This window comes from Cupressus sempervirens, chromosome 7 (genome assembly GCF_028749045.1).
Source record: "Cupressus sempervirens isolate cs-2001-9-10 chromosome 7, ASM2874904v1, whole genome shotgun sequence".
In the NCBI taxonomy this organism is placed as follows: Eukaryota; Viridiplantae; Streptophyta; class Pinopsida; order Cupressales; family Cupressaceae; genus Cupressus; species Cupressus sempervirens.
The window spans coordinates 926,033,369-926,061,127 of record NC_143124.1 but is presented as its reverse complement, the minus strand read 5'-3'; the positions used below and the strand labels follow the sequence as shown (position 1 = coordinate 926,061,127).

Below are 27,759 nucleotides of genomic sequence, written 5' to 3'. Positions count from 1 at the left end.
TTACAAAAGAAAGATGGAGCAATAAGCAAAGTACAAAATAATAAACCAGCTCAAAAGAACAAACAAGAAGCAACCATGAAACAACAAAGTAAACCAGCTAAAGGAACCAAGAGAAATGTTGTGCTCAATTTTGACATCATAAAATTGACGCAACCCTACACAATTTTCTCATGGATTCGTAGGTGCAACCTCTTTGTTTTCACGCATCGATAAAGTATCATAAAGACACTTCATCATCCCTGAACTGTGCTTTGTGTTGCTCTATCTATGCTTTCTTTTGAAGGTTTTCATTGAATTGAATCCCCAATTGTTTGTTAGTAAGTTTTTCTTCTCTGACTGAAAACACTCGATTTTTGGCAAACGTTCATGTCTTTTCTTTGTTTATTATTCACCAAATTTGCACCCTACTATTACTTTTAAGCTTTAGTAATCTAGCATAACATGGGACTCAAATTCTGATTGTGGTATATGCCATTATGAATATGAGACCTCCGGATTCTAGGCCGGTTCCTTATGGATAATTATCAAACTTGCTCTTTAGTACTTAGTGAGGAAAAGGGCAAAAGATGTTGCAGAAAACTGGCAAAAACTTGAAAACCTATCTAATAGGTGATTCACCAAAATATTAACACAAAACATATGACTGACTTCACTTATCTTAAGACCCTATTTTGATGTTTAGACACTTCAATTCTATAAAAGTTTGCAAAAATATTTCACACTAAGGTCATAAAATGACATAATGTTAAGGAAAAGATGATATTCACTTAACAATCCTTACAAGTTCAATAGACACACAATGCAACTTGCAAACAGACTTACACTTCTGTAATTTTGATAAGAGGTGAGACAAAACAAAAAGGAATCCAGAAATTCACTAATTGCTTTTATTTATCACACGTTTACACAAAATTGCAGAAAAGAAAAGGACTTTGTAAATCTTGCTAAAATAATCGAGCCATGATATTCAATATCCAAAAACTGAGTTACAAAAGATGCAAAAATAACAAGGACACAATAATTTGTCACAATCTCTTCCATGCATAATCAGAACTGAAAAACTCCAAAGGAGTCTCAATAGACTAAGTACAAACTCCTTGGGATCAAATCCATGAAAAAAGCCTCCAAAGAATGAGTCAATACTCATCAAAAAGATGATTCATTGGCTGATAAACTGCACTAAGTCATAAAGGAACCTATGACTCCCTCCCAATTGCCCATGAAACGCTCCAACTGGCCATAAAGACCTCTAAACAGACTGGGTAAAGTCAAATTCGACCTTGAACTACCTCCTAAAATACTCTTCGTGACTTTAATTGATAATACTAAGTCTTCAAATATAACATCTCCATAACTCCTAAGACTAAGTATTTCAATACCTGTCACTTTTGACCCATTGGTCATAAGAGTAAATTAAGATTTCACTCTTACTTGTAGTAGGAAATAACAAAAATATTTAAATGATTTATAATTATCATTTAATATTCTTGTTTTACAATATAGATTGAATGCAAATAAAAGTGTCCAAATAACACTTAGCTCTATCTCCAAACATTTTCTAAATATCCCCCTCCCCACTGCATACTTGGAAAATAAAATAAAACAAACCTCATGATAATACTCGGATTCCCAAATTAAAACACTTTAGTTGTGAAAGACAAACATATGCATCTTCAACTAGGTATTCCTCACTCATTTTATCGTGAGCAATTTGGAAGGTTTGTGAGCCAAGAAGAAAAACGGCTAGGGTTTGGGGACATTTTACTCCATTTTGCAGTTGTTTTTGGAGTTGTTCTCCTTGTTTCTGAGTACATCTGGAAGGTTTGATGTCTGAAGCATGATGATATCCTTTTCTTTGTTTATCTCCATTGTTGTCGCTGCTAGGGTTTGACGAATTCTCACAAACTTTGAGTTCTTGTGATTTTGAGCACATTTGGTGCTTGAGCTTCCATGTTTTGGAGACAACCCTGTAGCTTTGTGTATAACTGCTGTTGATGAAGACATTTACGCAATCTCCACTCATTCTTACTGCCCTTTTCTAGGTTTATGGAGTTAAACTGTAATGTCATGACCTCTGAACGGCTGCTTTGTCACCTATTCCAGCCCACGTTGGTGTTATCTTGACATCTGGAGCATGATGTGATTCTGGGCACGCTTTTCTGGAAAAAACTGGGAACTAAATGTGACGCTTCCGCTGCTCTATTATTGTTTGCCTGTTGGAACGGCACATGTTTTCTTTTACATTCGACCCCATCTGCATTTTCCTTGCAGGTATGTAACCACTGAAGCATTCCAAGATTCTCTTATTTTTTAAATATTTAGACTTCGTTCTTCTAATAGCAATTGCTTTAATAAAACTAGCAATTTACTCGTCATTTTGCAAAGGTTTTCATCTGTTATTTTCAGTTGATGGCTTCTAACAAAACCCAAACTGGGTTGCATGCATTTCGTAGTATAACATATGTTTTATTTCTTCTAAGAGCTACCACTGTTGTAGGGTTTTCTTCTATTCAGCTATCACTGTAATACATTCTGGGTTTTAATAACTGATTCAGGATTTCATCTTCCCTTACATTGCAAAACTGTAGGTTGTCATCAAACTGGATCCAGGTATTTCTTATTTCAGTCATTTTGCCCTTCGCTAGTTGAGGCTCTGTCATGATCATCTGTTTTGTGAATAATTGATTAATTACTCAAAATATGTTTGCCATACTTTGCCATTTACTCTTGTTCAGCATATGTTTCATGAGATCTCTGCTTAATTTTAAACAAGATTAGTCATAAGATTTTAAGCATATTCTTTTGATTGTTTTCTATGTGGACACTGCTTATATTTGTACTTGGACTAACCAAATTGTTAGTTCCAAATGCATTCACACAGCTATGGATTTTAATCCTGAAGAGATGCACCATATAAAACCTTGTTTTTGTTTTATTTCCTTGCCACGAAATCCCTATACAAAATGATGCTATTTTAGAAATGCCTTCAGCTTTTACACACATGTCTGCAGCTCTACCTTGTAATTGCTAATAGATCTGAAATAATATTCTTATTATGATGACTGAAGTGAGAAACCAAGTATTGATAATACCTCCACCATTATTACCTCTATATTTTCAGATTGCTGAAATTTTCATCACAACCACAACAGCTGCATTTTAAAATAAACAACAGCATCATGACTTTTTAAGATGTGTGTAGGAAAATATCACTATGTTGTTGTTGTCTTATACTGCTTGGTGTTGAGCTTATTTGAAATTAAAATGCAAATGCACTGATGCCCAACTTATATTGCTGATTTAAGTTCAATCTTTCAATACTGAGAATCAACCTCTGCTACACATGTTATGATACTCTTTTACTGTTGCACCTTTGATTTCTCAACTGTAAGGTTTCAAATTAGGGATTATTTATCCCTTAAACAGCTATATGATTTAATCCTCCTCTGAAATTTGCAATGTGATAATAAAAGGTTTCAAACATGGTGAATACATGTCCCTTTTATATTACGCTTTTCCTCTGTCCGATCACCGCTGATAAATGATACGCTGGGCTCAAACCCTTGTGGGAGCCATATATTACATCCACGTGACATTGATTTCTTCCTCCACATAGCACAAACTCTTAGAAAATAAATCAGAGTCTCGGGATTATGAATGTAGATGCATATGCAGGGGGGTAGGATGGTGAGATTGTCGGTCATTGCTTAGATCTTTAGATCTAACTCCATTTTTTACATCTGCAGGATTTGAAGCGGTAGCATGGAAGGCGGATAAGCGAGACCAAAGATGCAAGCAACCAGCAACACAGCCAGTCATTCCAAGCAATGGCTGGCACCCATGACCCAGTTTACTTTTCTGTTATTTACTTTCTGCATTTGCATTTACATTCGTAAGATCAGATCTTGCTTTATTTTCATTGGTTAGTTTCATGGCCTGTGTAAAACGTACAGAACACGTTACGAATAAAATAAATTTTCAGAAAAGATAATAGCATCCATCTGCTTTCATGTGATTTTTACTTTTCGTCATAAAATGTATTAAATAAGCTTGAAATGACAAGTGCTTTAACACAACCAAATACATGATCATAGATATTTCACTTAGCAGTCAGTCTAGCAATCATGGCTTAATGAATTTTTAGCTAACAGGTGAAAAATGAGCAACAATTTTGGCAACATCTGCTTTATGTCTGCCTGCTAGACATTAGAAAACCAGTAGCCTGAACACCTCCATTGGGTTATAGAGTCTTGAAAACAAACATATCTAGGACCTGAAAACACAAATGAATGATTTATGTGTTGGCTGATTAGAGCATATATGTGTATGAGCAGGTTCAATGGGCTCATTGACTTGACACTTATTGGACTTATTAATATGCAGGTATATGATTCAATCAGCCAGCATATGAGTACTTTTATTTCTATTTTCAACTATATGGACTAGTTATATACGTGGAAATGAATCTATTGGATGCGATGACCTCTAGATTGGTTTGTATTTGTATGGCTGATTCAGATAGGAATGACTTCAGTGTAGTCGGAATAAAGTAACTATTATGTTTAGTACTTGTTTAAGCTAGTCGGGTCGGGTAGTTAGGAGGTGAGGGAATGCGTCACTGACCCTTCTATAAGTACTTGGAATATTGTCAATGTACAGATATTGATTTTTGGTATTAATAAAGAAATCATTTCCTCGCCTACTGGTATTGTGTTATGAATGGTATGTTCTGTGTTTTACTTCATATGTACCTCAATTGGACTATTTTGTATGGATAGCATATTATATTTCTATGAATTTGAGTGATATTTCTACTCTACATTTTTGGCGTTGTTGCCTAAGTCTGAACTTGGAGGTCAGTAGGATGGAGTAATGGGAAGGGCCTTTGTACCGCTCATCCAAGTAACCAATAGTGACGGGAAGAGAACGAAATAACCAAGGAAGATCACTTGACACGTGATCTAGTGACAGCCTGGGAAGTTGCGGTTGATCAGTACGTACAAAGGAAAGCCCATGAGAGAACAATCCCTAAAGGTACGGTATGCGACCAACTTTTAGTACCACCAGCGATATACAATCTTCTAGAAGAGATTTCTCGCCTGTTAGCACGCAATTTCTTCCGAGTAAAAGAGAAAACACAATAAAATTGATTCATGCCCTTGATTCCAAATATATATCCTAGGGGGGTATAAGGAGAAGAAAATGAGGAAGAAGTCACCTTGAGGATACTATGTCCCCAACAGTAGGAGAGACGTCATAATTTGAGGAGAGGACAAGGGGATTCCACGAGAACCCAAGAAGGGTTGATCGAGCATACAATTGAAGGTATAGCAAATTTGGTCACCTCAGAGACACCAGCAAGGAAGTTGGGATATAGAAATCCAAAGACACCTGCAAGGAGAGATCTCCGACAGGAGCAAAGTCAATAAGAGGAGGATACTTTAAGTGGTTCCTCCTCGAGAGCAAACTTCCAATCAGGAGGAGGTGTTCCATCGAGAGGAAGTGTTCCCCCAGGAGGAGGAGTTCCATCGGGAGGAAGTATTCCGTCGGGAGGAAGTGTTCCATCAGGAAGAAGAGTTCCATCGAGAGGAAGTATTCCATCGAGAGGGAGAGTTCCACTAGGAGGCAGAGTTCCAAAGGGAGGGAGTGTTCCATCGAGAGGCAAAGTTCCACCAGGAGGAAGTGTTTCATCAGGAGGAAGAAGTATTCCCTCAAGAGGAAGTGTTCCATCAGGAGGAGGTATTCCATCGGGAGGGCATGTTCCATCAAGAGGAAGAGTGCCATCGAGAAGAAGTGTTCCACCAAGAGGGGAAAAGACCCACATAATGGCAATAGACAAACAAAAATTGCCAAGGTTCACAAGGATGGCTCGGAGGACCCCTCCCGCCATTGTAAAACATGCATGACAATATGGCAAGCCAACGGAGAAAATGACCCAGTTGAGTGGCTAAAAGATTTCCCTACCACACTGAGGGGTATAGCCATTGACTGGTATATCAATCTGGAGGCAGCAAAGAAAAACACATGGAGTAATATCCGCACAGCCTTTGAGGAAGAATTCAGACTCTTGAGGGATGATGATAAATAGTAATGGAGATTTATAACACAAAACAAGCGAAGAATGAATCTATTAAAACCTGTAGTAGAAGGCTAAAAGAGCTAATAGGGAAACTTGACAAGAAGCTGGCTGATGGACTAAAGAAACGATGGTTTATTGAAGGATTAACGCTATCCCTCAGGAAAAAGATGAAGATAGTCCCACCATCGACCTTTGGGGATGCATGTACCTGTGCCATGGACATAGAAAGCGAGAGAAAAACTTCCAAGGCAAGAAGGCATGAAAGCACAGAGGAGAGTGAAGAAGAATCCAAAACCATTCAAGCTCTGAGAAAAGACCTGAGGCAATTGATGAAGGAAGTGGCAAGGAGTAAAGAAGAAAAGAAAGAAGGGAGAGAACTTTGGTGTACTGAGTGTGAAAAAGGCCATACAAAAGAAGCATGCCTAAAGAAAGCATTTTGTCAGGTTTTTCAAGTACTAGGGCATGCAATTAAAGATTGCCCTTACAATTTAAAAACACAAAGCGCTCAAGTATTCTTGACCCAAGCGGGGCAATCTACAACCCCCTCCACTCTACCGAAGAACTCAAATACAGAAGCCTCACCAAGAGGATACAGAAATAACAGGAGAGGAAGTAATAATAATAGCAACAACAACAGCAATATCAACACACCACGACATCCTCTCCAGTATGATTCCAAGGGGAGGCCAATGATCCAATGTAGGAGATTCAATGAATGGGGACATTTTGCACACGATTGTCAAAGCGATGGCGGAAAAATGGAGGAATGCTCTGTAAATGGTGTGGACCAGGCAATCATGAGGATGTGAGTTGCCCGAGATAGAAGGGGGTAAATACGTTAGATATTGAAGATCCAGAAGGCGAGATTCTTGTAGTCACCAGGATGCAAGCTAGGAAGTTAACCTATCCAGATGCTACCACAGAGACGGAAAGATTTCAGGAAGCAAAGAAGGACATTCAAGATGGCATGGGAGAGGAAGAAAAGACAAGGCCAGAGAAACCTACTTCCAATAGAGGTGTACCAAATATTGTGAGGCAAGTACTGGAAACCACTATCCCAGTAAGAATCTCTAATTTTTTAGAAACACTACCCCAATTGCAAGTAGCGCTAACTCAGGGGGCAAATCTGAAAGGGACAACTTCAAAGAAAGAGGAGGGAAGACTTCAGTTTCAAGGTTTGGCGATTTTGTCTACAAAAACAGTGATTTCTTGCAGCTATTCTAGATCGCAGGCAACAGTCTACACAAGGGTTTGTCAATTTTTCCTCAAAATCGTGGTCTGAGGCTTCACCATCTGATCTCAAAGGGCTACCTTTCGATCTCCTTAAATAGAGAGGTTACAAACAAAGAGTTTCTAAAACATTCGGGCACTATCCTACCCTATAATTTGATTATAAAACCGATAATTTAGTTGCCTTCAAGAATTTATGTTAGGATCAAGTCTAGCATTACAAGCCGTGATGCTCATGCTTCCCTTTCGAAGACCCTATCTGATGGGACCCATGCACCAAACACGTCCTGCCAAAATTTTCCAAAATTGTTGCCATTTCTAGTGTCCACCTTCACAATTCAGAATCTCATATCAATTTTCGTAATTGGGAGCCTAAAGTCGGCTTTTTATCAAACATCCATTGTTTTCCCTATATAAATCACATCTTCTATCATTCATAAGCTAGAAGTTCTAAGTAAATGCAATAAATCCACATTCTACACAATTATGGATCTAATAATAAGGAGAAAAAAATACAGAGTACTTGAATTCAAGCATGATTTCATGTTTGTGATTTAACTTTATCATGTTATTGCATCAATACTTGCAAGACTTGTCTAAAGAGCATTGCATCACCACCTTTACATGAAACTCCATGAAAGGGTTGCATCATTTCCTTTCAACATTTACATTACCACTTTGCCTCTATCCCTCCAAAGATAATCTCTCTTTCATATCAACATAGCTGTTGTGGAGGTGGGAACACCAACACAGGGTTTGACTTAGGCAAGCCTCTATGCAACACAACCATTCTTCTCTATTCTCATGTGTGCAGGTTCAGATCCAACAACAAAATGGTACCAGAGTGCAAAGCAAACAATGCTAGTTTCCCCAAATTTCGAGCAAGCGTAAATGCCCAAATTAGGAACCCAAAAACACATGTCCAAGGCTTTTTGGCTGGTTTTTTGAGAGACAGAGCTACAGTACCTCTTGACTGCATTTTTGCACCTCACTATTAGTTTGGAAGCCCCCTATACCAAAACACCTACCACACCATTCCTACACTTTCAACTCCATATTGCAGCTACAATTTTCTCTCTATATCTTTTTTCTAGATCTGGCCTATTGTGTTAGTTTTTTGTTATTTAATTTATTGGTATTGCTGAGAATCATCATTTTTATACCATTTGACCTAGATCTTCTAATGTTCCATTCTTGGCAATACTTGACGAAGGTATTCTCAGAGGCAATTCACCTAGAAATTCTTTCACCAGCCAACACTCAAAACAACCTTTTGGATTCTTGTTGTGTGACTGGAAGTAAACAGTGATAACACGACATGGTGATGGGCATATGATGAGTAGGAGCCGTACAGAAGTGGGCAAGACTGGTCGTACGGTGTGTGTGGGACCCGTATAGTAGTGGGGCTAAATAGGTTGTACGATGTAGGGGTCGTACGGTAGTGGGGAAGATAGGGTCGTACAGTGTGTGCGAAAGCCATACGATAGGGTGGTTGGAGGTAATGTCGTGACTGTACAAAAGGAACAATGTGTTGAAGATGGATGGTGGTGGGGTTACAATGAAGGTGATCTCCCTCAACGCGGTGGTGGAAGATGTCCTACAACCGCACGGATGTCGTTACTATTAGCATGAATGTTGATGATACTACATTAGGGGAGTATCCTAAGCATTGGAGAGTATTGACATGTTGCATTCATGATTGTGTTTGTCATTGATCTCAACATAGTAGTAAGTCTATGAAGACTGACAGAGCAGTAGGGAGAGATCTTAGTTGTACGGACAAGGTTTTTCTTGTCTAGTGATGCGCGGTCATAAACATGTTCAGTACAGTGTCCTGTTGATGTGGTTCAATGTGCAGCACGAAAGTCGAAGAGGTGCGAAAATTGTACCTGATTTACTGAGAGTAGTTCAAAGACAAAGTGCTTAGAAAGCAGTTCTTGATGCTTATATTATATCTTTCATCTAAGATGTAATAAAGAGATGCACGATTAGATAGTGATAGTGGATAGTCGTGGGATGATGCCAGCGAATGCACGAGCCCTAGTATCGCACGTGTAAAGTTTTGTATAGACTGTAAGCCGACAGTGCTTTTGTAATTGTAATTAATTAGTTATCTTATTATAATTAATTGAGAATGCCTCAAGGCCGACTCAAGGAACTATTTTGAAGATATGGTATAAAGGAAAGATGTTTTCCTTGTTTGTAATGTGTGGAAATGTATCAAGCATTGTATGAAGTGCGAAGTGCAAAGTGCAAAAAGGAGCAAAGTGTTTGGTGAATGCATGTAAGTGATCCAAGGATTATTGGATGCAAGATTTATGATCTCGTTACAAGATCAAAAGGAGCAAAGCTCTGGTTGACAGGACAGGGCAAGGAAGTACAATTCATTTCTATTATTCTGTAAGGAATAATACAGAGATCATTTGGACAGTGGGTTCATTGGTCTTGCCCTTGAAGTTGTTTGTACAATGGATCCAGCTGTCTTCCACAACTTCTAACAAGGTTGGCACAACTCCTAACAAGGTCGGAATCTCCTAACAGGGATTCAAAGTCTTTTAACAAGGACTGATATGTACTAAATGTTGTAATAGACTCCTAATAGGGTCCATCCTCTAACAAGGAATATTTATATTAGTACATCATCTTGTGGGTACCACCCCCACTAGGGTTTTCCCTCTGATCAAGGGTTTCCCTAGTTAACATATCTTGTGTTATTTTGTATGAGTAACTTCTTGTGGTTTCTAATTATATTGCTTATATGTTTAAAGTTTAATAAGGTTGATAATTGTGATTTTAGTTGGATAACTAATCACACCCCCCCCCTCTCAGTTATATTGGTGGACTATATATTCTAACAGTTAGAGTCATCCAGTGAGGAGTGCAAACTTAGGCTGGGAAGATTCACAACGAAATCACAGATGTACAAATTACCACACTTACCATTACCAAATGACTTGCCTAAGATAGAGATTAAATCGTAACATAAATGAAGCAAGTATCACTCCACATATTGATTTTAGATGCACATATTTGCCAGACCCATGCAAAAATAATACAGAGTACAGAATAGGGTGAGTGTTGAATCCCACCAAAATCGAAGATCTTTCACTTCCGAAATGGCCAACAATACAGAACTCCAACAAGAATTCGCAGTACAAAAAAAAATCCAAATCACATACCAACTAGTAACTACATGCCATGTTTACCATTCGAAGGAACTCCCAAGGTGCCTACCCTCGTTCACATCTTCTCTAGACATATTATTGCTATTGTTATCAGACTTTGATGGACTAGTTTCATGTAGATGGATTAGTGGTATTGTTTTGACACTATCAGACATTATATTATGGATTCAGTTATCATGTGATGAGATCATTTAGACTTCACATTTCATGTATGGATGATGATCACTATATTGTTTTCAGTTACTGCTGATGATTAGTTAGATGGTTGATTATCTTATGTGCTTTATTATGGATACTTACCCCATACTTGCATGTGTATGGTGTGCGTGTTTTCTTATTGTATGGCGTTTCTGATGTGGTTAAAGAAGGGAGTCATAGTCACTTGCTTAGTCGGGATCTACACGATGCACCACTTCCTACCATTGCCTGTTTAGCTTAGCACTATATATTTTGTATGTACATGCATGGCTTTTCTGCAGGTTGTAGGTGTCGGATATCGACTTCCCTGAATTGCCAGGATGACGTACCCTATTATACTATCTCAATGATAAAAGAGGGGAGATAAATTCTCAAGTCCAAATCCCAAACCCTAAAACCATTTGTCCTAGTGAGTTAGGACAAGTATCTGAGTTGAGTACCCACTGAATGTGTCGGATGACATATTTTGTGATTTTTAATCTTTTAGACTGATTTGGTATGAATTGTCCTATAATGGGTTTTCATATTTTATCATGAAGGTCTATGGTGAATTTTCTATTAACTAAGTTTTAATAAATAGATTTAATTAACAAATTAATTATTTGAGAGATTAAATATCATGATTTTGATATTTTGATTATAATTAATTAAAGGAGAATTAATTGAGAGAAAAGAATTAAATTAAAAGAAAATTAGAAATTAAAATAAATAATAATTATAAAATACTAATTAATTAATAAACAAATATTAATAATAAAAGTTATAAAAATTAAAATAAAAGTTATGAAGATTAAAGTGGGAGTTATAAATATTTAAATGAAAATTAATTTAAAAGTTATTGGAGTTATAAGTTTGCATAGGAAATAATGCAGTTCCCTATTTTTCATGTGTCAACAACACGGGGGTTAGTGCATCAATTAAGCACATGGTGTCTACAACCCTAGGGCTTATCTAAAAGGTTGGAAATAGCTCCATGCTTAGTTGGCGATATCTTCCAGCTGATTCTAGAAGCATTCTAGGGTTATCCGAAAGCTCTTTATATTCGGGCATTCCTTAATAGCTTGGATATAGCGGGGACATAGCGTGGATAGTATGGTTAGCGTGGAGAATAGTTGAGGCATTGGAGGATTCGGGAAAATTCTGAAGAAGGGGAGCTTGCTCTGCGGGTTGTCTGAGGATAAGCGAGTTTAGCATCAGAATCCGGGTAGATTCTTGTGATTTCATTATGATACTTCTGCATCTTGCTTTCCCCTGTCTTCTTCGTATTTTCCATATGTCTTCATTGTGCATTTTCAATTTGGGCAATTAAGTTTTATTTAAGGATTCTATATGTTTAGATCTGAAAATAATACGAACTAAGGTTGCAATTTCATGGACAAACCCATTAGAATTAGTCATCAGAGAATTTTAAAAGAACAAGTTTCATAGAGAGGTTTTGAAAATGAAAGCTTGTATTTTTATAAACATACTGTGATTCTGTATATTATATATATATATATATATATATATATATATACACATACATAACCCTTAATTATATATATATATACATATATATATATAATATATATTTATATATATTCATAACCTTACTGTGGCAGAAATGTTTTAATAAATGAATTCCGCAACTTATGAAATCGCGTTGCGATTTTATGTTAAAATATATTAATGCATGCTTGGGTGGGGGCGGAATCGCACCCCGTACCCGTGCTTTAAAGGGGCACACGATACCTGCTGCGCAGTGTACCCGCGACTGTATTGGTCGCAGGGTACCTGCGACAGCAGGGTACCCGCGGCAATTGTCACCACAGTGACAACCGACGGCATAATTGATTCGGCTTTGTTCTAAGGAAACTTTGTTATTCGATTTCCTTTATGAATCGAAATTAATAAAATTCGGTTCCGTTTTTTTATAAAATGCAAAAAAAATAATAAATATTATATTATATATGTACGTATGTATATGTTTAAATATAAATATATATATGTATATATGTAATATATATATATTAAAAGATTTAAGGTTGTTAATAAAAGATTTATAAATTCATCTCTTTTTAAAGATGAATAGTTTTGTAATTTTATAGTTTTAACTATTATGAATTAATAGTTTAAGATTATAAGATATATGAAGCATATGAAAATTAAGTTAGTGGAAACGTCTTTTAAATATAATTGGAAACTGAAGTTTAGAGGGAATTTTTAATCCATCCAAAAAATTAATACATGGAAAAACGTAGGAAAATGTTCTTTCTCTAAACTTGGGATACAAAAACTGAGATTTTGCATATGAATTCAAATTTGAAAACTTAGCAAAACCAAAACATGTGTTTACATTGTGTATTCATTATGCTAATGTTTTGGGTTTTGGGTTGACTAGTGTTGACCGGTATAGGACGTCTACCAGAGGCTTGGGGGTTATGTGAATGTGATGTCTTGATGATGTTTTAATCTCGATCTTTATAAACCCAACCATGATTATGTGATGGAATGCTCTATGAATTGGTTGTGAATACTGATTGTTATAGTTAAGATTCTTATGTTTGGAACCCTTGACTTAACCATTATTTTGGTCATCGATCAGTTATCCTTGGATATATTCTAGTTGCCATGATGGGACTAATATGTGGATTTATTATTGATGATGTCATAATGTGACATGTTTGACTCAACCATTTTGGAGTCTTCGATCAGTATGATTTTGAGATATATTTTGGTTATTGAGAACCAATGGATATTTTGATTATCAGTGATACTTCAGTTGCCAATAGAGAGTTGTTGTGGTCATGATTTTCTATGGATACTTTTCGGATGCTCATGGAGATTTTGATGATTCTTATCTTGGAGATTTGATGATTCTTATTATGGATATTTTATGCTTATATTGTGGATATTTGATGATTCTTTTTATGGATTATCTTTTGGATTTCTTTACAGTCGCTTGTACAAGACTGTGGTGATTTATGATTCCATGAGCATTAGGGTAGGTAATCTACTTGTAGTGTCGGGAAGTGGCTTGCAATGGGGGTCGGGGCCCTAAGAGGCTGCTAGGGTAACTCATTGTAAGTTGGTTAATAAGTGATAACATTCACACACTTAATACTAACCGAATGAACCTAAAAAGATAAGAGTTTTTGGTTCTCGCCCATGCCTTGAGTGCTTGTATAGGCTAGGATGGGAGTAGAGAGAACGCATGGTTGCGACCTTGCATTCCATAGTATGCCTTGTCAGTATGAAAGGATACTAGTGGCCGCATGAGATCTGTATGGACCCGTGGAATTTACCTAACTGCCAGGGTAACTTGTACGAGATAAATGCGATGACACTTTCCCGTTTGCATAGTAGGTTCCTACATGTCATTGTGTGCCTCTGGGAAGTAGATGTCTGTTTTGTGATTGGAACCTTTGAGTTAGTATACTTTTAGGTTTCCTGGACTTTAGAGTCGTGTGTTATGTGGTTTTTGATAACCTGTTTTGGGACTTGAGATTATCTCCTCAGCACGGTGGGAGTGGACCACTTAGGTACCACGCGGTCGGATGGTAGTGTATTTTCCACTCTTATCATTTGAGATTCATTGAGACTTTGTGGTTAATGCGTCCTTCATGATGGTGGATATGTATCCTTTCATTGATGATTAGCATATGTTAGATGATGATATCTTATGCTTTACTTTTTATGTTAGTAGGATGTTTAGGAGTGATATTCCTACTATGATAATACCGATGATCTCTTCGGTGCTTGGAATGTTACGCACGGAGGGATGGCTAGGATCCACGATGGTCTAATGATGCTATTAACGGTTGGGAGGAACCGTGCACTTAGTCTATTTATTTGATCTTTCTGATAGATGTAAATGGCTTTTATGATGATGTATCATGAGTATCATGTGACTATCTTTACTTTGATGTATCATGGATTAGAATAGGATGATGTACCTTATTCTACATTTGTATATTCTTTTAAGCCTTCATACCCTGTGACATGTACAGTGGATGAATGAGCAGTTGGATATGTAATAATTGAACATTGGACTTATCATATTATTTCATGTGGATGTTGTACTAGATGAATTCATGTAAGTAATTCACATTAAGGGGATCTTAAAGAATGTAATCTGTTGTATATGTTAAGTTTACTCTTTAGATGGACATTGCTATTGCTTCCGTTATTGTGCATAAGTTGTGAGTGGTAATTACTTTTTTTTTTTTTTTTTTAAATGCTACCAAACTTAGTGAAATACTAGGTTAATTCTTTGGATCCCTTGACGGGGCATTACAAGTATCACTCCACATATTGATTTTAGATGCACAGATTTGCCAGACCCATGCAAAAATAATACAGAGTACAGAATAGGGTGAGTGTTGAATCCCACCAAAATCGAAGATCTTTCACTTCCGAAATGGCCAACAATACAGAACTCCAACAAGAATTCGCAGTACAAAAAAAAATCCAAATCACATACCAACTAGTACCTACATGCCATGTTTACCATTCGAAGGAACTCCCAAGGGTTTGGAAAGACAGCCGACGGCAACACCTACAGAAACAATTAAAATAAAAATGGGTCCGAGATATACTAAATCAATTGGCCCATAAACAATGCTTTGATTAATTATTTATTTTATGACGAGAACATTACAAATCTTGAGCACACACTTCACAATCTCAATTCCATTACATTATCTCAAAAGGGAACAATCATATCAAAAGGTTCAACTCTCCTATCAGGACTAAGGTGAACCTTAGCCATTGTCCCCCAGTGATTTGTGTAGACTACTGAGATCTTAGTTTACATCCATATGCAAGAGTCACATTTCCATACATATCAGAACCACACAATTATTGTGCTTGTATTTTAATTTAACTATTCAATCAAAACTGGGCCTCTACACGGATTGGAAACCCTTGTAGCAGAACTTGTCAACGTATTTCAGACTCAGAATAGTTAACATTATTGTTCTATGCATCTATTGTCTGATTCCGTTCCATTGTGTGAGTTTTGTGTATAATTTTTGTGCTGACCGCATGGTGCATAGTCCTTAATTGAAAACTCTGTCCATGACTGCTTCAAATTTTGTCTTTTGTCTTCAAATATCAAATTAAAAGAATTCATAAGATATTTAAGAAAGTTGTGTGGATGGTTTAATGCTGTTATGTTATGTTGTTTACCAGTTTACTTCGATTATTTCAATCGTCAGATAATGCAGTGTCAGTAACATGATAGTTGCAAATAGCTAGACCAATTGACTGATATCTATCATAGGATGCAAGCTAGTACAAACTCATGCTAGCCTGATATGACCAAAGAGTGATGATACCAAATATGTAATAAACATGCAACAGGTCCCAGATGCGAGGCAGCCTTCCAAGTTTCCTAACTATGACACGGATCCATAGTTTCTCAAAGCAATCTTAATTCATGATTCACTCAACATCTATTTGCAAATACAGATGCTTTAAAATCTGCATCCCATTTCGTAATTCTGCACACATTGCCAAGAATAATAATTTTCATAATGAAAGCTTATGATGCTACATGCCAGTTCGGTAATATTGAAACTACACAAATCTTGAAATTCCCCATGACACTGTTGTGGTTGAGTTGAAGTAAAAATGTGACAATTTAAATAAGGAACTGCAGTATTTTTTGGCCACTAGCATTGGAAATAAGATAAATCGAAATAAAAATAAAGCATTTGAAATAAATTAAATTGAAATAAACAAGACGTTGGATATAAAAAAAACATATTTTCATTTAAACAAAACAATTGAAATTGTAGGAGATAGCATGCACATACCGCTTCTTGTGCTGCTCCTTTCATTCCAAGAAGCTGATTGATGTTAGATGATCCTGCATTTGTGGCCGGTGCCTTATCTGGGCTTCTCGATGTGACTGATAAAGCATTAAATAAAAGCATAGATTCTTAGAACAGCATTTAAGATAATGTAGGCCACAATACCCAATAAAACACTTATAAAGAAACACGAAATGGCAAAGGCAATAGCTGCCCTGGGATTCAGATATCAAATTGAATGTCAAAGACGGACGGGGAGAAACTATTTCTACCAATAAATCAACAGTGCCGATTATTAATAAGGTGATGCTTCAAAGTGGGCTTATACGGTGTCTTGCTGCTTACGACTATTTGATTAAGTTTCTTTTCTTACAATAAACTTCTTAATCATTTTCTGCTAACGTTTCAGGTTGCGCAAATGTTACTGTTCTCTGTCAGTTTTAAAGCAACTAGATTGGGAAGTCGAGATCTGTGGCTGAACAGTTTAGGAGTTGCCTAATTTCAAGCCTAATGACAAAAGAATTATGTGCTATTGCCATCAAAGAGACTTCCATATAGAGACTCTTCGCAGTCAAACTCAAGCTCATCCCCACTTCTATTCCAAGCGCTAAAGAACAATTGCTTTGGTCGGATTGACAATAGCTAAAATCCTAAAAGTGGAAAGGTGAACCGTGGGGTGATTTTGCAATGAAAAGGAATATCCCTTTGTTTTCAACATTTTCACTATTTTTCTGGCATTTTTTCTCCACTTGTTGTCAATAGAAAGTTTCTGGTGAGTACAAATTTCGTCCTACCTACGACTGGAAAATGGCTTCAATGAAGCAGTTTTGATACGCTTAAAGGAAAAGTATGCATCCATAACGTAATCATGGTTTGGCACTGACATTTAGAAGCTAAGAATCAAAAAATTCAGACAAGACAACATCAACTGCGGAGTGGCAAATAAAATACACGTTAGGGAACACTAATCTATATGCCCTAACGAACTGTTACACAATAATTCATTAGCCCTTTATGACATAATGTTTTTGGAAAAGGTAGAGATTCAAATAATGACCCTCAGTTATATATGCTCTTAATTTCTGATATAAACTCCTACCTTCATTGGTGTCTGTATCTGCTGCTCTGATTTTCAAATCAAATTTCCGCCCTGCTAGCATCATCAATTCGTAAGCATTGAATAAAATTAAGGCCAAGAACTCGTAACGAATTAAAGTTTGAGCATAGACTCACCCTGAACAGACAAAAAAGATGAGTGGGTATCTTTGAAGAGCGGCGCTGTCCTGCCCTTATAATTGCAATTCTTCCAAGCAATAGAAGAAATGCCACCATGGATGAGGGCAGCCATGGCAGTACACGATGAGGAAGATAAGCTGTTCTCACTTTGAACAAGGGATAATATTTTTTTTTAATGATTTCCATTTATTTAAAGTCGCTGATATTATTCGTAAAGAGTTTAAAAACTAAAAAGAAGACATGTAATATTTGGTGCGGAAAGGACTCCCTCGGCTGCAACGGGAAGCGTCTATCTAGCCGACTAGATTTTCTAACTAAAATATTTTCTACAATTTAAAAATTAGTGGGTTTCTATTTAATAATTTAATAAATAAATTATTATAAAGGAATTTGGTCGGCTAGTTAGCCACTCGCATCATGAATCTCATTACTGGTTTGGCTAGCTAAATTTTATAAGAATGTATTTTAATGATAAAAAAATTCAAAATGTGTCAAATTAGAAAATACATGTATAATTTATAATTTATAAATGAATTTTAAATTTTAACAAAAAATATGGGAACGGTTGGGAGAATGTGGAGAAGCGTCGGCTACTGGTTGGGCTAGGGTTTTTTCCCTAGCCTGTTCTTGGTGTTTGATCTTTACTATTTTTTTGTTCTGTTTGGATTGCTAGCTACTGGACATAATTTGCGTCGATGTTTTTGGAAATCTTCTGCAGTCAATTTTGGATTGGGGTTTTATTGTTTGCATGGCAAGGCCTGGGATTTCTTCTCCGTTGGTGAGAACAGATGGTTCTTCTCCAACTATGCATGCAATGCAATCTGAATCGTTTTATTCAGGGGAGAGCTCCAAACTGAAAAAAGTTAATGGTTGTTTTCTGCGTAGCCATGATCGCCTTGTTCTGGTTATTCCTCTAACGGCTGTAATGGAGGACATTGATTATTGGACCAAGCATGCTTTGATATGCAAATTTTTTGGAATCCAGATTTCCCTATCCGCTCTTGAGGCATGGATCCACCGCTCATGGCAGGTGGAAGGCGATATGGAGATCATGTTGGCGGGGAATAGTTATTTTTTTGTTGTATTCTCTTGCATGTCTGATCGAGATCGTGTTTTTGAAAGAGGCCCTTATTTCTACAACCATGTGGGGTTATTTGTCAAACCTTGGCATTCAAGTTTTAATTTTGCTGAGGATCTCCCTTCAACAGTGTCAGTTTGGGTTCGCTTGCCTTGTCTTCCCTTGGAATTTTGGCGTGAATACATCCTTCGACAAATTGCTGCTTTGTTGGGGAAGTCGGTTGCAATCGCACATCAATCCCTCGATAAAAAGGTTATTTCTTATGCTAGAATTTGTGTTCAAATTAATTTGAATAACCCATTACCAGATTCTTTGGAAATTTGTATGGGGGATTTCTCTTGGGTGCAGTAATTAGATTATGAATCTCTCCCTTTCCGTTGCTGAATTTGTCATGAGTATGGTCATTTACTGCGTCAGTGCCCCCGTAACTCAAGTTTCAAAGCAGTGGATGGTTCTACAGCTGGCAATACTAGTGGTTTGGCAGATACTACAGGGAAAGGACAATCTCAAATGGCTAATACTACCAAGGGGATGAATCCGCAAGATGCTACAGGTAAGGGTAAGGCTCAAATGCAGGATAAGGATGGATTTACCCCTGTTCGCCCTCGTGCTAAGGGTCGTGGTCAAAAGAGGCCTTTGAAAGAAAGATTATCTGATTCAGGTTTTAACCGCTTTGAGGTGCTGGATAGTATGGTTCTAGAGGAGGGTATTCCTCCTCCTATCTCTTCTGATCCAGTTTGCCCAGATGAGAGATCTGTTCCTAATGATGCTTGTGGGGCATCCCAAGTTGTAGTATATCAGAACTGTGAGGTCCCTGTAGCTCCTATGACAGAGGCTCTGGTGACTCCTGCAATGTTGGAGGATAATGATGTTGTTTTAGCTGATTTGGTTAAGGATGTGCTACCATTAGGTAAGGGCAAGGGTTCTCCTCTCCCCTTGGGGTTGATGTCTCGACCCTTTAAGTGGGCTTCTTCTACTCCTCCTCTAAGGAGTGGGCGCAAAACAGACCAAGAGAAGATTAAACTCACAAGAGATATATTGATTGAGGTTGGTTCAGTGAAACCTTTGGATTCTTATTTTTCCAATTCTACCCAATGATGATTATTCTCTCATGGAATGTAAGGGGGTTGAATAGCATCCCTACACAAAAGGTTATTCATAACTTGGTGGTTGATCATAGCCCTGATGTTTTTTGTATCCAAGAGACTAAGCTCTCTGTGGAGTCTATGGTCCAACATGCCTCTAGTATTTGGTATCATGGCCAATGCCATTATGTTGGGGCAACAGGCAGTGCGGGTGGTTTAGCTATATTTTGGGATCCTCAAAAAATTTCTCCTCTTGGCTGGATGTCTTCTCGCTCAGCTCTCTCTATGGTAGCTTCTACTCTAGACTCAGGAGAGGTAATCATGGTTACCAATGTGTATGCACCTGTTGATCTTGTGGGAAAGGAGGAACTTTGGGAACATATTCAATATGTTAGAAATTGTCATCCTTATCATCCTTGGGTGTTAGCAGGGGACTTCAATTCAGTTTTAAGTCTGGAGGAGAAGCATGGTGGTTTGGCTAGATTGGGGCCTTCTTCTGCTCTTTTTCGGCAACATATATCTCTTTTGCATCTCTCTGATGTTAAGCCTTCTAATGGTCTTTATACCTGAAATAATCGCAAGATTGGTGTTGCTTCTATCTCAGAACGTCTGGATAGATTTCTTGTTTCTTGCTTCTAGGTTAGTGGCACCCTTACTATCTCTTCAGAAATCCTTGATTGGAGGGGTTCAGATCATTGGCCAATCAAATTTTCCGCTATAGGGGCTTATGTTCTGAAGCATCCTCCTTTTAAGTTCCAGTTGATGTGGCTTCGGGACTCCTCTCTTCATGATTGTGTTTTCTGTTGGTGGAAAGATGGTGCTCCTGCATATGGTACTGCAATGTTCTCATTTTCTAAAAGGCTTCAATATATTAAAAGGCAGCTCAAGATATGGAATAGGGAATGCTTTGGGAACCTTCACTTTATGAAGAGGCTTGCTCAAGAAGATCTTGATGTCATCACAAGGGAGATTAGAGATCGAGGTTTCTCAGAGGATCTTGGCAAGGCTGAATCCCTTGCTTCTAGAGCTCTAGAAGAATGGGAACTTCGAGAGGAAATTTTTTGGAAGCAAAAGGCTAGAGTTGATTGGCTCTAGGAAGGTGATCGTAACACTGCCTTTTTCCATAAAACAGTGCAATCTCGCCGGAATCAGAGCACTATCTCTTCTTTGGTTAATTCTCAAGGTATCCAACTGAATTCCTTGCCAGCTTTGTTCCAGGAGGCTATTTGGTACTTCTCTACCCTCTTCTCTGAGGACTCTCCTCCTGCTGATAATGAAGAAGATCTTATTTTGTCCTGTATTCCTTCCCTTATCACTCAGGAAATGAATGATTATCTCATGCGTCCTATTTCTTTGGAAGAGCTGGAGGAGGTGGTCTTTGGCATGCCTAAAGGGAAGGCTCTCGGTCCTGATGGCTTTCCAGTTGAATTCTTTCAGGAATTTTGGGACATCATTAATCATGATTTGTTGGAGGTGGTTAAAGAATCCTATGCTAGCAAGCAGATGCTTCGAGCTTTGAACTCTACATTCTTGACCCTTATTCCTAAGAGAGAGGATGCTAATCAATTGGAGTTTTTTAGACCAATTGCCTTATGTAATGTGGTTTACAAAGTTATTACTAAGTTGATTGCTGAGAGATTGAAAAGGTGGCTTCTCATTATTATCTCAGAAGAACAAGGTGGTTTTGTTGCTGGTAGACAAATTTTGGATGGGGTGGTTATTGCTACTGAGGCTATTCACTCTATGGCTACTTCAAGGGAGAGGGCCATGTTTGTTAAGCTGGATATGGCTAAGGCCTACGATAGAGTTAAATGGAGTTTCCCAAGGAGTATTCTTCTTTCTTTTGGATTTAGCTCTAACTGGGTGAGTTGGATTATGAGTTGTGTTACTTCTGCCTCTTTTTCAGTTCTTATTAATGGTCAACCTTCTCAACTATTTGGTGCTTCTAGAGGCCTCCGCCAGGGTGACCCTCTCTCCCCATATCTATTCATCATCATGGTTGAAGGCTTGGGCAGATTCATTAAGCATCAGGTGTCCCAGAATTCTATTCAAGGCTGGCGATGGGGTAATGGCTTACCTTCTCTTTCCCATCTTCAATTTGTTGATGATTCTGCTCTTGTTGGTCTTGCTAGGATCAAGGAAGTTGAAGCCTTTTGACATGCTTTGGACGTTTATTTGGCAGCTTCAGACCAGAAAGTTAATGAGCACAAATCTTCCATTTACTTTTTTAATACTCCTGATTCTATTCAGCACAGGACTGTTGGTATCCTACAGTTTCAGATAGGATCACTTCCTTCAACTTATCTTGGCATCCCTATTGTTGTTTCCAGGCAGCCACGTCTCTTCTGGCAAAATTTTATTACCAAGCTTCAGGATAAGGTAAATCATTGGACTCATAGATGGCTTTCTACTGCTGCCCGGGTTACTCTTCTTCTAGCTGTTATCCAAGCTCTTCCTACTTATCGAAGCATGGTTCACGTTGCACCTATTTACTTTCTCAAGGAGTTTGATGCTCTTTCTCGACAATTCCTTTGGAGTGGTAATTTGCGTAGTACTAAATGGAGCTTGGTTAATTGGGCAACTGTTTGTAGGCCTAAAAAGGAGGGTGGTCTTGGTCTTCGATCTGCTCTATTGAGTAGTCAAGCTTTGGCTGCTAAACTTTATTGGCGATGGTGCTCTGGACAACATCAACTTTGGGCTCGTATTATCATTCATCAATATTTTCATGGTGCTGATCCTTGCTCTGTTTCTACACTTCCTCTTGAAGGTCGTGGCTCAATGGTTTGGCATACTTTGAAGACAGGTGTGATGTTGGTAAAGAGGGGTCTGTTTTGGATATGTAAAGGAGGTTCTCAGGATTTGTTTTGGTCTGATGCTTGGGATGGATTCCCTTCCATTTTATCCATATACCCTCATCTTCAGCCTCTTTGTGACTCTTTTCTGGCCGCTGGATGGGATAAAGTGGCTCATTACAAGACTCCTTATCAATTGGGACCTGTTGTTGGTTACAGATGGAAGCATTCTTCTGATTGGCCTCTTGGAGGTACAGACATGGATCGTCAGGAGCTTTCTCAAATTCTGGCCTCTAGGGAGTGTTCTTCTTTGCTTGGTCCAGATGTTTTGGCTTGGGGCGGTACCTTGTCTGGTAAATATCATGTCTCTGCTGGGTATCAGGAGATAACTAGACAATTATTTGGGGATGCTGAGGTCCCTTGGTGGAAGCAAGTTTGGAATAAAGTTTCTTGGTCCAAGTGCAATTTTTTCATGCGGCTAGTGGCTTACAACCGTTGTCTTACGTGGGATAATCTTTGTAAATGTGGATTTCAGGGCCCCTCTTATTGTGTTTTGTGTGGTAATGGAGAGGAGTCTGTCTCCCATCTGTTCTTCCATTGCTCCTATTCTACTCAGATATGGCACCTTTAGTGGCGCGCTTGGGGTTGCTCTTGTCGGCATGCTTCCTCTTTGCCTGAGTTCTGGGCCCGCTTGGGTACTGCTCCCTCCAAGTCTTCTTTTCTCCATGCTGCTTGGATTGCTGGCCCATCTTTCATGCTTTGGCATATCTGGTTGGAGAGGAATCGTCGCATATTCCAAGATGTTCGGCTTGGTGTTTTGCATCTTTGGTGGAAAATATCACATTCTCTTCAGGAAACTATTCTTGTGAAGTGTGAGCTTGATGGGGGTATGGATCCGGTTGATCTTGCTATCTGTAATCGCCTCAATTTTCATCTGCAGGATGGGGCTGTAACTTATAGGTTTCCTTCTATGTCTAGGCAGCTTCATCATCAGAGGAAGGGTCGGGTTAATCGGGATGGGCACTGGACTCCTCCTCCCTGTGGAGTTCTGAAAATTAACACTGATGGTTCTTCCCGTGGGAATCCTGGTCCGGCTGGTATTGGTGGAGTGGCTCGTTGTAGTTCTGGGGATGTTAAATTTTTCTTCTCAGTTCATAAGATTGATTATACTAACAATCTCATGGAAGCTCAGGCTATTTTATATGCTGTGGAACAGTGTTGCTTGTGGGGATGGAGTAAGATTATCTGTGAGTCTAATTCCCAGGTAGTGGTGAACATGCTTTCTTTGCAAGAGCTTGAGGATGTTAGTTGGCAGTTGGCTACTTTTGTTAAGCAGATTCTTTTCTTCTCTTCCTCTTTTCAGTTCATTAGGTTCACGTATATTCTTCGTGAATGGAATAGAACTGCTGATTGTTTAGCCAAATGGGCATCTAGTCATGATCCGGGTTGGAATACTAGGGATAGGAGGCAACTGTCCTTTGAGATGGTGCAAGAATTTGATGATCTTGTTGCTCAGGATCGAGCTCCTTGTTGAGCTCTCCTTGTTGTATTCCTTTCTGTCTTAATAAATTTTTACCCCTCTTTTTGCAAAAAAAAATAATTTATTAATTTTAACAAATATTTATCTATACTATACAAAATAATATTGCATAATAGAATTAAAGAATAACATATTTTGATTAGTAGAAATGAGAATCACTAGTTATCAAATAGTGATTACAATACTACTATGCCTTGTCAAGTACTTATAAAAAAGATTAAGAAAAATGAATATCCAAATCATTTCTTTATAACAATAATAACAATAATAATAGAATTTAATATATCAATGGAACTTAATATTTAAACATTAATAATAATCTAAACACTATTAAACAGTTTGAATAGAACCTAGTAGTATAAGATAGATAAAAAAATTTAAGCAAACAAAAGTGGACTTGTCCAAGAAAATTGTAGAAAAATTGTGATAGGCCCAAACTCATTAGCCAATCACTATGTATAAAAATTATTTTAATCATTTTAAAATCTAAAAATTTAACATCTATACATTAAATCTTTTTTTAAAAATAATTAAAAATACTAATACTAATTGATAATTGGTTGAAATTAAGTTTTATTAATAACTACTTAACAATGATTGAAAGGTAGACAAATATTAATAATTCATATTAAAAAATCATTACTTTTTATTAGTACATTTTACTTGGTACTTGTGGGTAGGCAAAGTACTCTTGTATCATTTTATGACCTATTATTATTATAAATATTATATTTCTTAAAGTACGCACTGTAGTTAAAATCCTCTCAATGGTATGTCTTATCCCTAATTTGGAATAATCTCTTTTGATAAATATATTATTTTAACAAAATAGAACTTGCTTTATATTAATTTTTCTCCAAAGTTTTTCATTTGAATGTAAATCTCTACATTAGGGTATAAAATATTTCTATGTAAATAATAGTCCCAATAAGATTACTTTAAAATTTTGCAGCATTTGATAATCAAATGATTTTCATAATTTGACACTTTTGTATTTATGGAAATAATCCAAAGTGAAATATAATGTCTTTTAGGTCACCAAAATAATTTGAAATATTCTCTCAAAATGATTATTACTTATCCATAAGGGAAATAATCCAAAGTGAAAAATAATGTCTTTTAGGTTATCAAAATAACTTGAAATATTCTCTAAAAATGATTACTTGTCCATAGGGTAAAAAGGTATTTCACCTTTGTACAAAAATCTATTGAAGTTGTCCCATATGTATTAAAGGCAAAAAGTTTCTCCCTTTGTAAATATTTATTTTAATAAAAAAATTGCTTCCCTATGAATTTATTTTCACATTCAATATTTTTTTTTCTCAAAATTTATATAACGTTTCACTCTTTTTAAACTATTTAATGAACAAATATAGTAATTTTAATGTTCTTTCCATCTCTACAAATTTTTTTAACAATTTAAAAAAATTGTTTACCTTTTTTGTATAATTATGCCAATGAATCCATCTTACATGTTGGAAACATGTGTATTTATAGATTTATTGTTCGTGCTTCTACCAATCAATTGAAAACTCTAAACTTATTAGTACTTGCCGGTAGGCTAAGTTGTGACACTTTTTAGATTACTCATGTTAACTAGCTATTAAATGTACTCTCCTCTACCAATTAAAATTCATTGTATTTAATGTTTTTTTATAAGTATTATGTTTCTTTAAAACTACATGTCAACTTTTTAACTCTAAAATATGTAGATATTATTTTTTGAGATTTCGATTGGATGAATGATTTGGACTCTTATATGCCGATTTATGAATTCATAAGATATGATTCTTAAAAAAATTATTTAAATAAGTTCCCCATAGTATAGGGTCTTATTTTGTCTCTAAAAAGTACATAAAAATTCTATTTTTACATTTTAGTTGTTGATTTTTACAATAGTTTTTATATAGATAATTATTGGAACAATACATTATAATACTATAATTAATAATTTGATCTTGTTGCAAAAATATTTTTACAATAGTTTTAAAAATCAATATAGATAACAATTAAAATTAAACATTATTATAATATAATTAATATTTTATTTTAGAACTATTATAAATATGTTGAAATATATTAGAATTAAATTAATTAATAGTTTTGAAAATCAATATAAGTAACAATTAAAATTAAACATTATTATAATATAATTAATATTTTATCTTTCTTATATTTCTAGAACCATTATAAATATGTTGAAATATATTAGAATTAAATTAATTAATTAAAAAATCATATTAATATTACATATTACATATCAAGGAAGCAATATAATATGGATAAGTGCATTATTCGTATAAAACAATTAATTTAAAGATCAATGTCAATTAATACCCAATGATATGAACATTTATCTATGAAGTATGTATGCAAAAAAAAATTATCAATTAAATTATATTGTCATGAAACACATTACAAATGTATTATAATATTTATTCACCTTATGTACATGAATTTTTCTATTATATAAAACTTTATAGTAACATAACTATAGGCAATTATTTAGCCAATGTGTGGCACTTATTTATATAGTGCACTATTATGATATTTGTTTATAATAATAACTCAAAAATAAATCATTGCAAAAAAAAATCAAATAACAATGCTTATTTGCATAACTAGAAGCAAGTACTTAGCAACTCAGTGGCACTTGTTAGAGTAGATTCTCTTTGTCCTCTTTCATTTCTTCATATTCTTTTTTGTTTTATTTTAAGTTTTAATGTTTCTTTGGTTTATCTCTCTTCAATTCAATCTCTTTTTTCCTTCTTGATGATCCATTTAATTAAGAAACATCTATACACAAAATTTACACAATTTGTTTCTTATTTATTAATTATAATGGTAGGTAAGATTTGTGGTCTCTTAAATTATTCTTAATCTTCATGATGTCAAATCTTTAATTATATAAAACTCATTCAAAAATTTATATTGTTATTTTATTTATTTAAAAGAGATATAATCTCTGCTTAAATTTTGTTTGATGATAATGTGTTAGTTGTGTTGTTGTAATTAAATATTTATTAATTACACTTCACTTAAGCTTACTTAGGATAATACATTCATGGTAGATTCTATATGAGACACCTAGGAGTTTGCACCTATATTAGCACATAGTCTAGGAGAAATTTCACTTCAAATAGTGATAGTTCTTATCACATTCCACTTTATGTGTGAGATCCACCTCTAGTGTGCATACCACATTATCATCTTCTACATATTGCACATACTTTATTGCATAATGGGGATTGATCCGCCTTTAGTAGATATGTGATTTCACCTAGTGTAGCTGATAAATTATCTACTAATTATCATAGTCTTCTATTGTCTTACCTATATAAGCAAGTTAATTATATACATTTTCACTATAATTAGTCATGTAAAAACTAAAATTCTAATCATCCTCAATTGTGTTTTAATGAGTCATCTAAAACTAAAACTTTAACCACACTGAATTGTGCTCTAATCAGTCATCTAAACTTAAAACTCGTCTAGACCATGGACTAAATTGTGTTCTAATCGGTCATTTAAAACTCTATTA

At 36.2% G+C, this 27,759-nt stretch overlaps 1 protein-coding gene across 2 annotated transcripts in view; it reads right to left on the bottom strand.

Annotated features, from left to right (window-relative positions):
• Positions 1 to 17,884, bottom strand: part of LOC149550584 (chlorophyll synthase, chloroplastic-like) — a 100,078-nt gene extending 82,194 nt beyond the window's left edge. For both annotated transcript variants that reach the window (XM_089793571.1, XM_089793572.1), the window contains exons 1-3: positions 17,721 to 17,884; positions 17,587 to 17,637; positions 16,491 to 16,585 (exon numbers count right to left, since the gene is read on the bottom strand). In XM_089793571.1, coding sequence (XP_089649697.1) covers positions 16,491 to 16,585; positions 17,587 to 17,637; positions 17,721 to 17,835 — 261 coding nt within the window. In that variant the 5' untranslated portion in view covers positions 17,836 to 17,884. The remainder of the gene's footprint in view (positions 1 to 16,490; positions 16,586 to 17,586; positions 17,638 to 17,720) is intronic.
• Between the last annotated feature and the right edge of the window lie 9,875 nt (positions 17,885 to 27,759).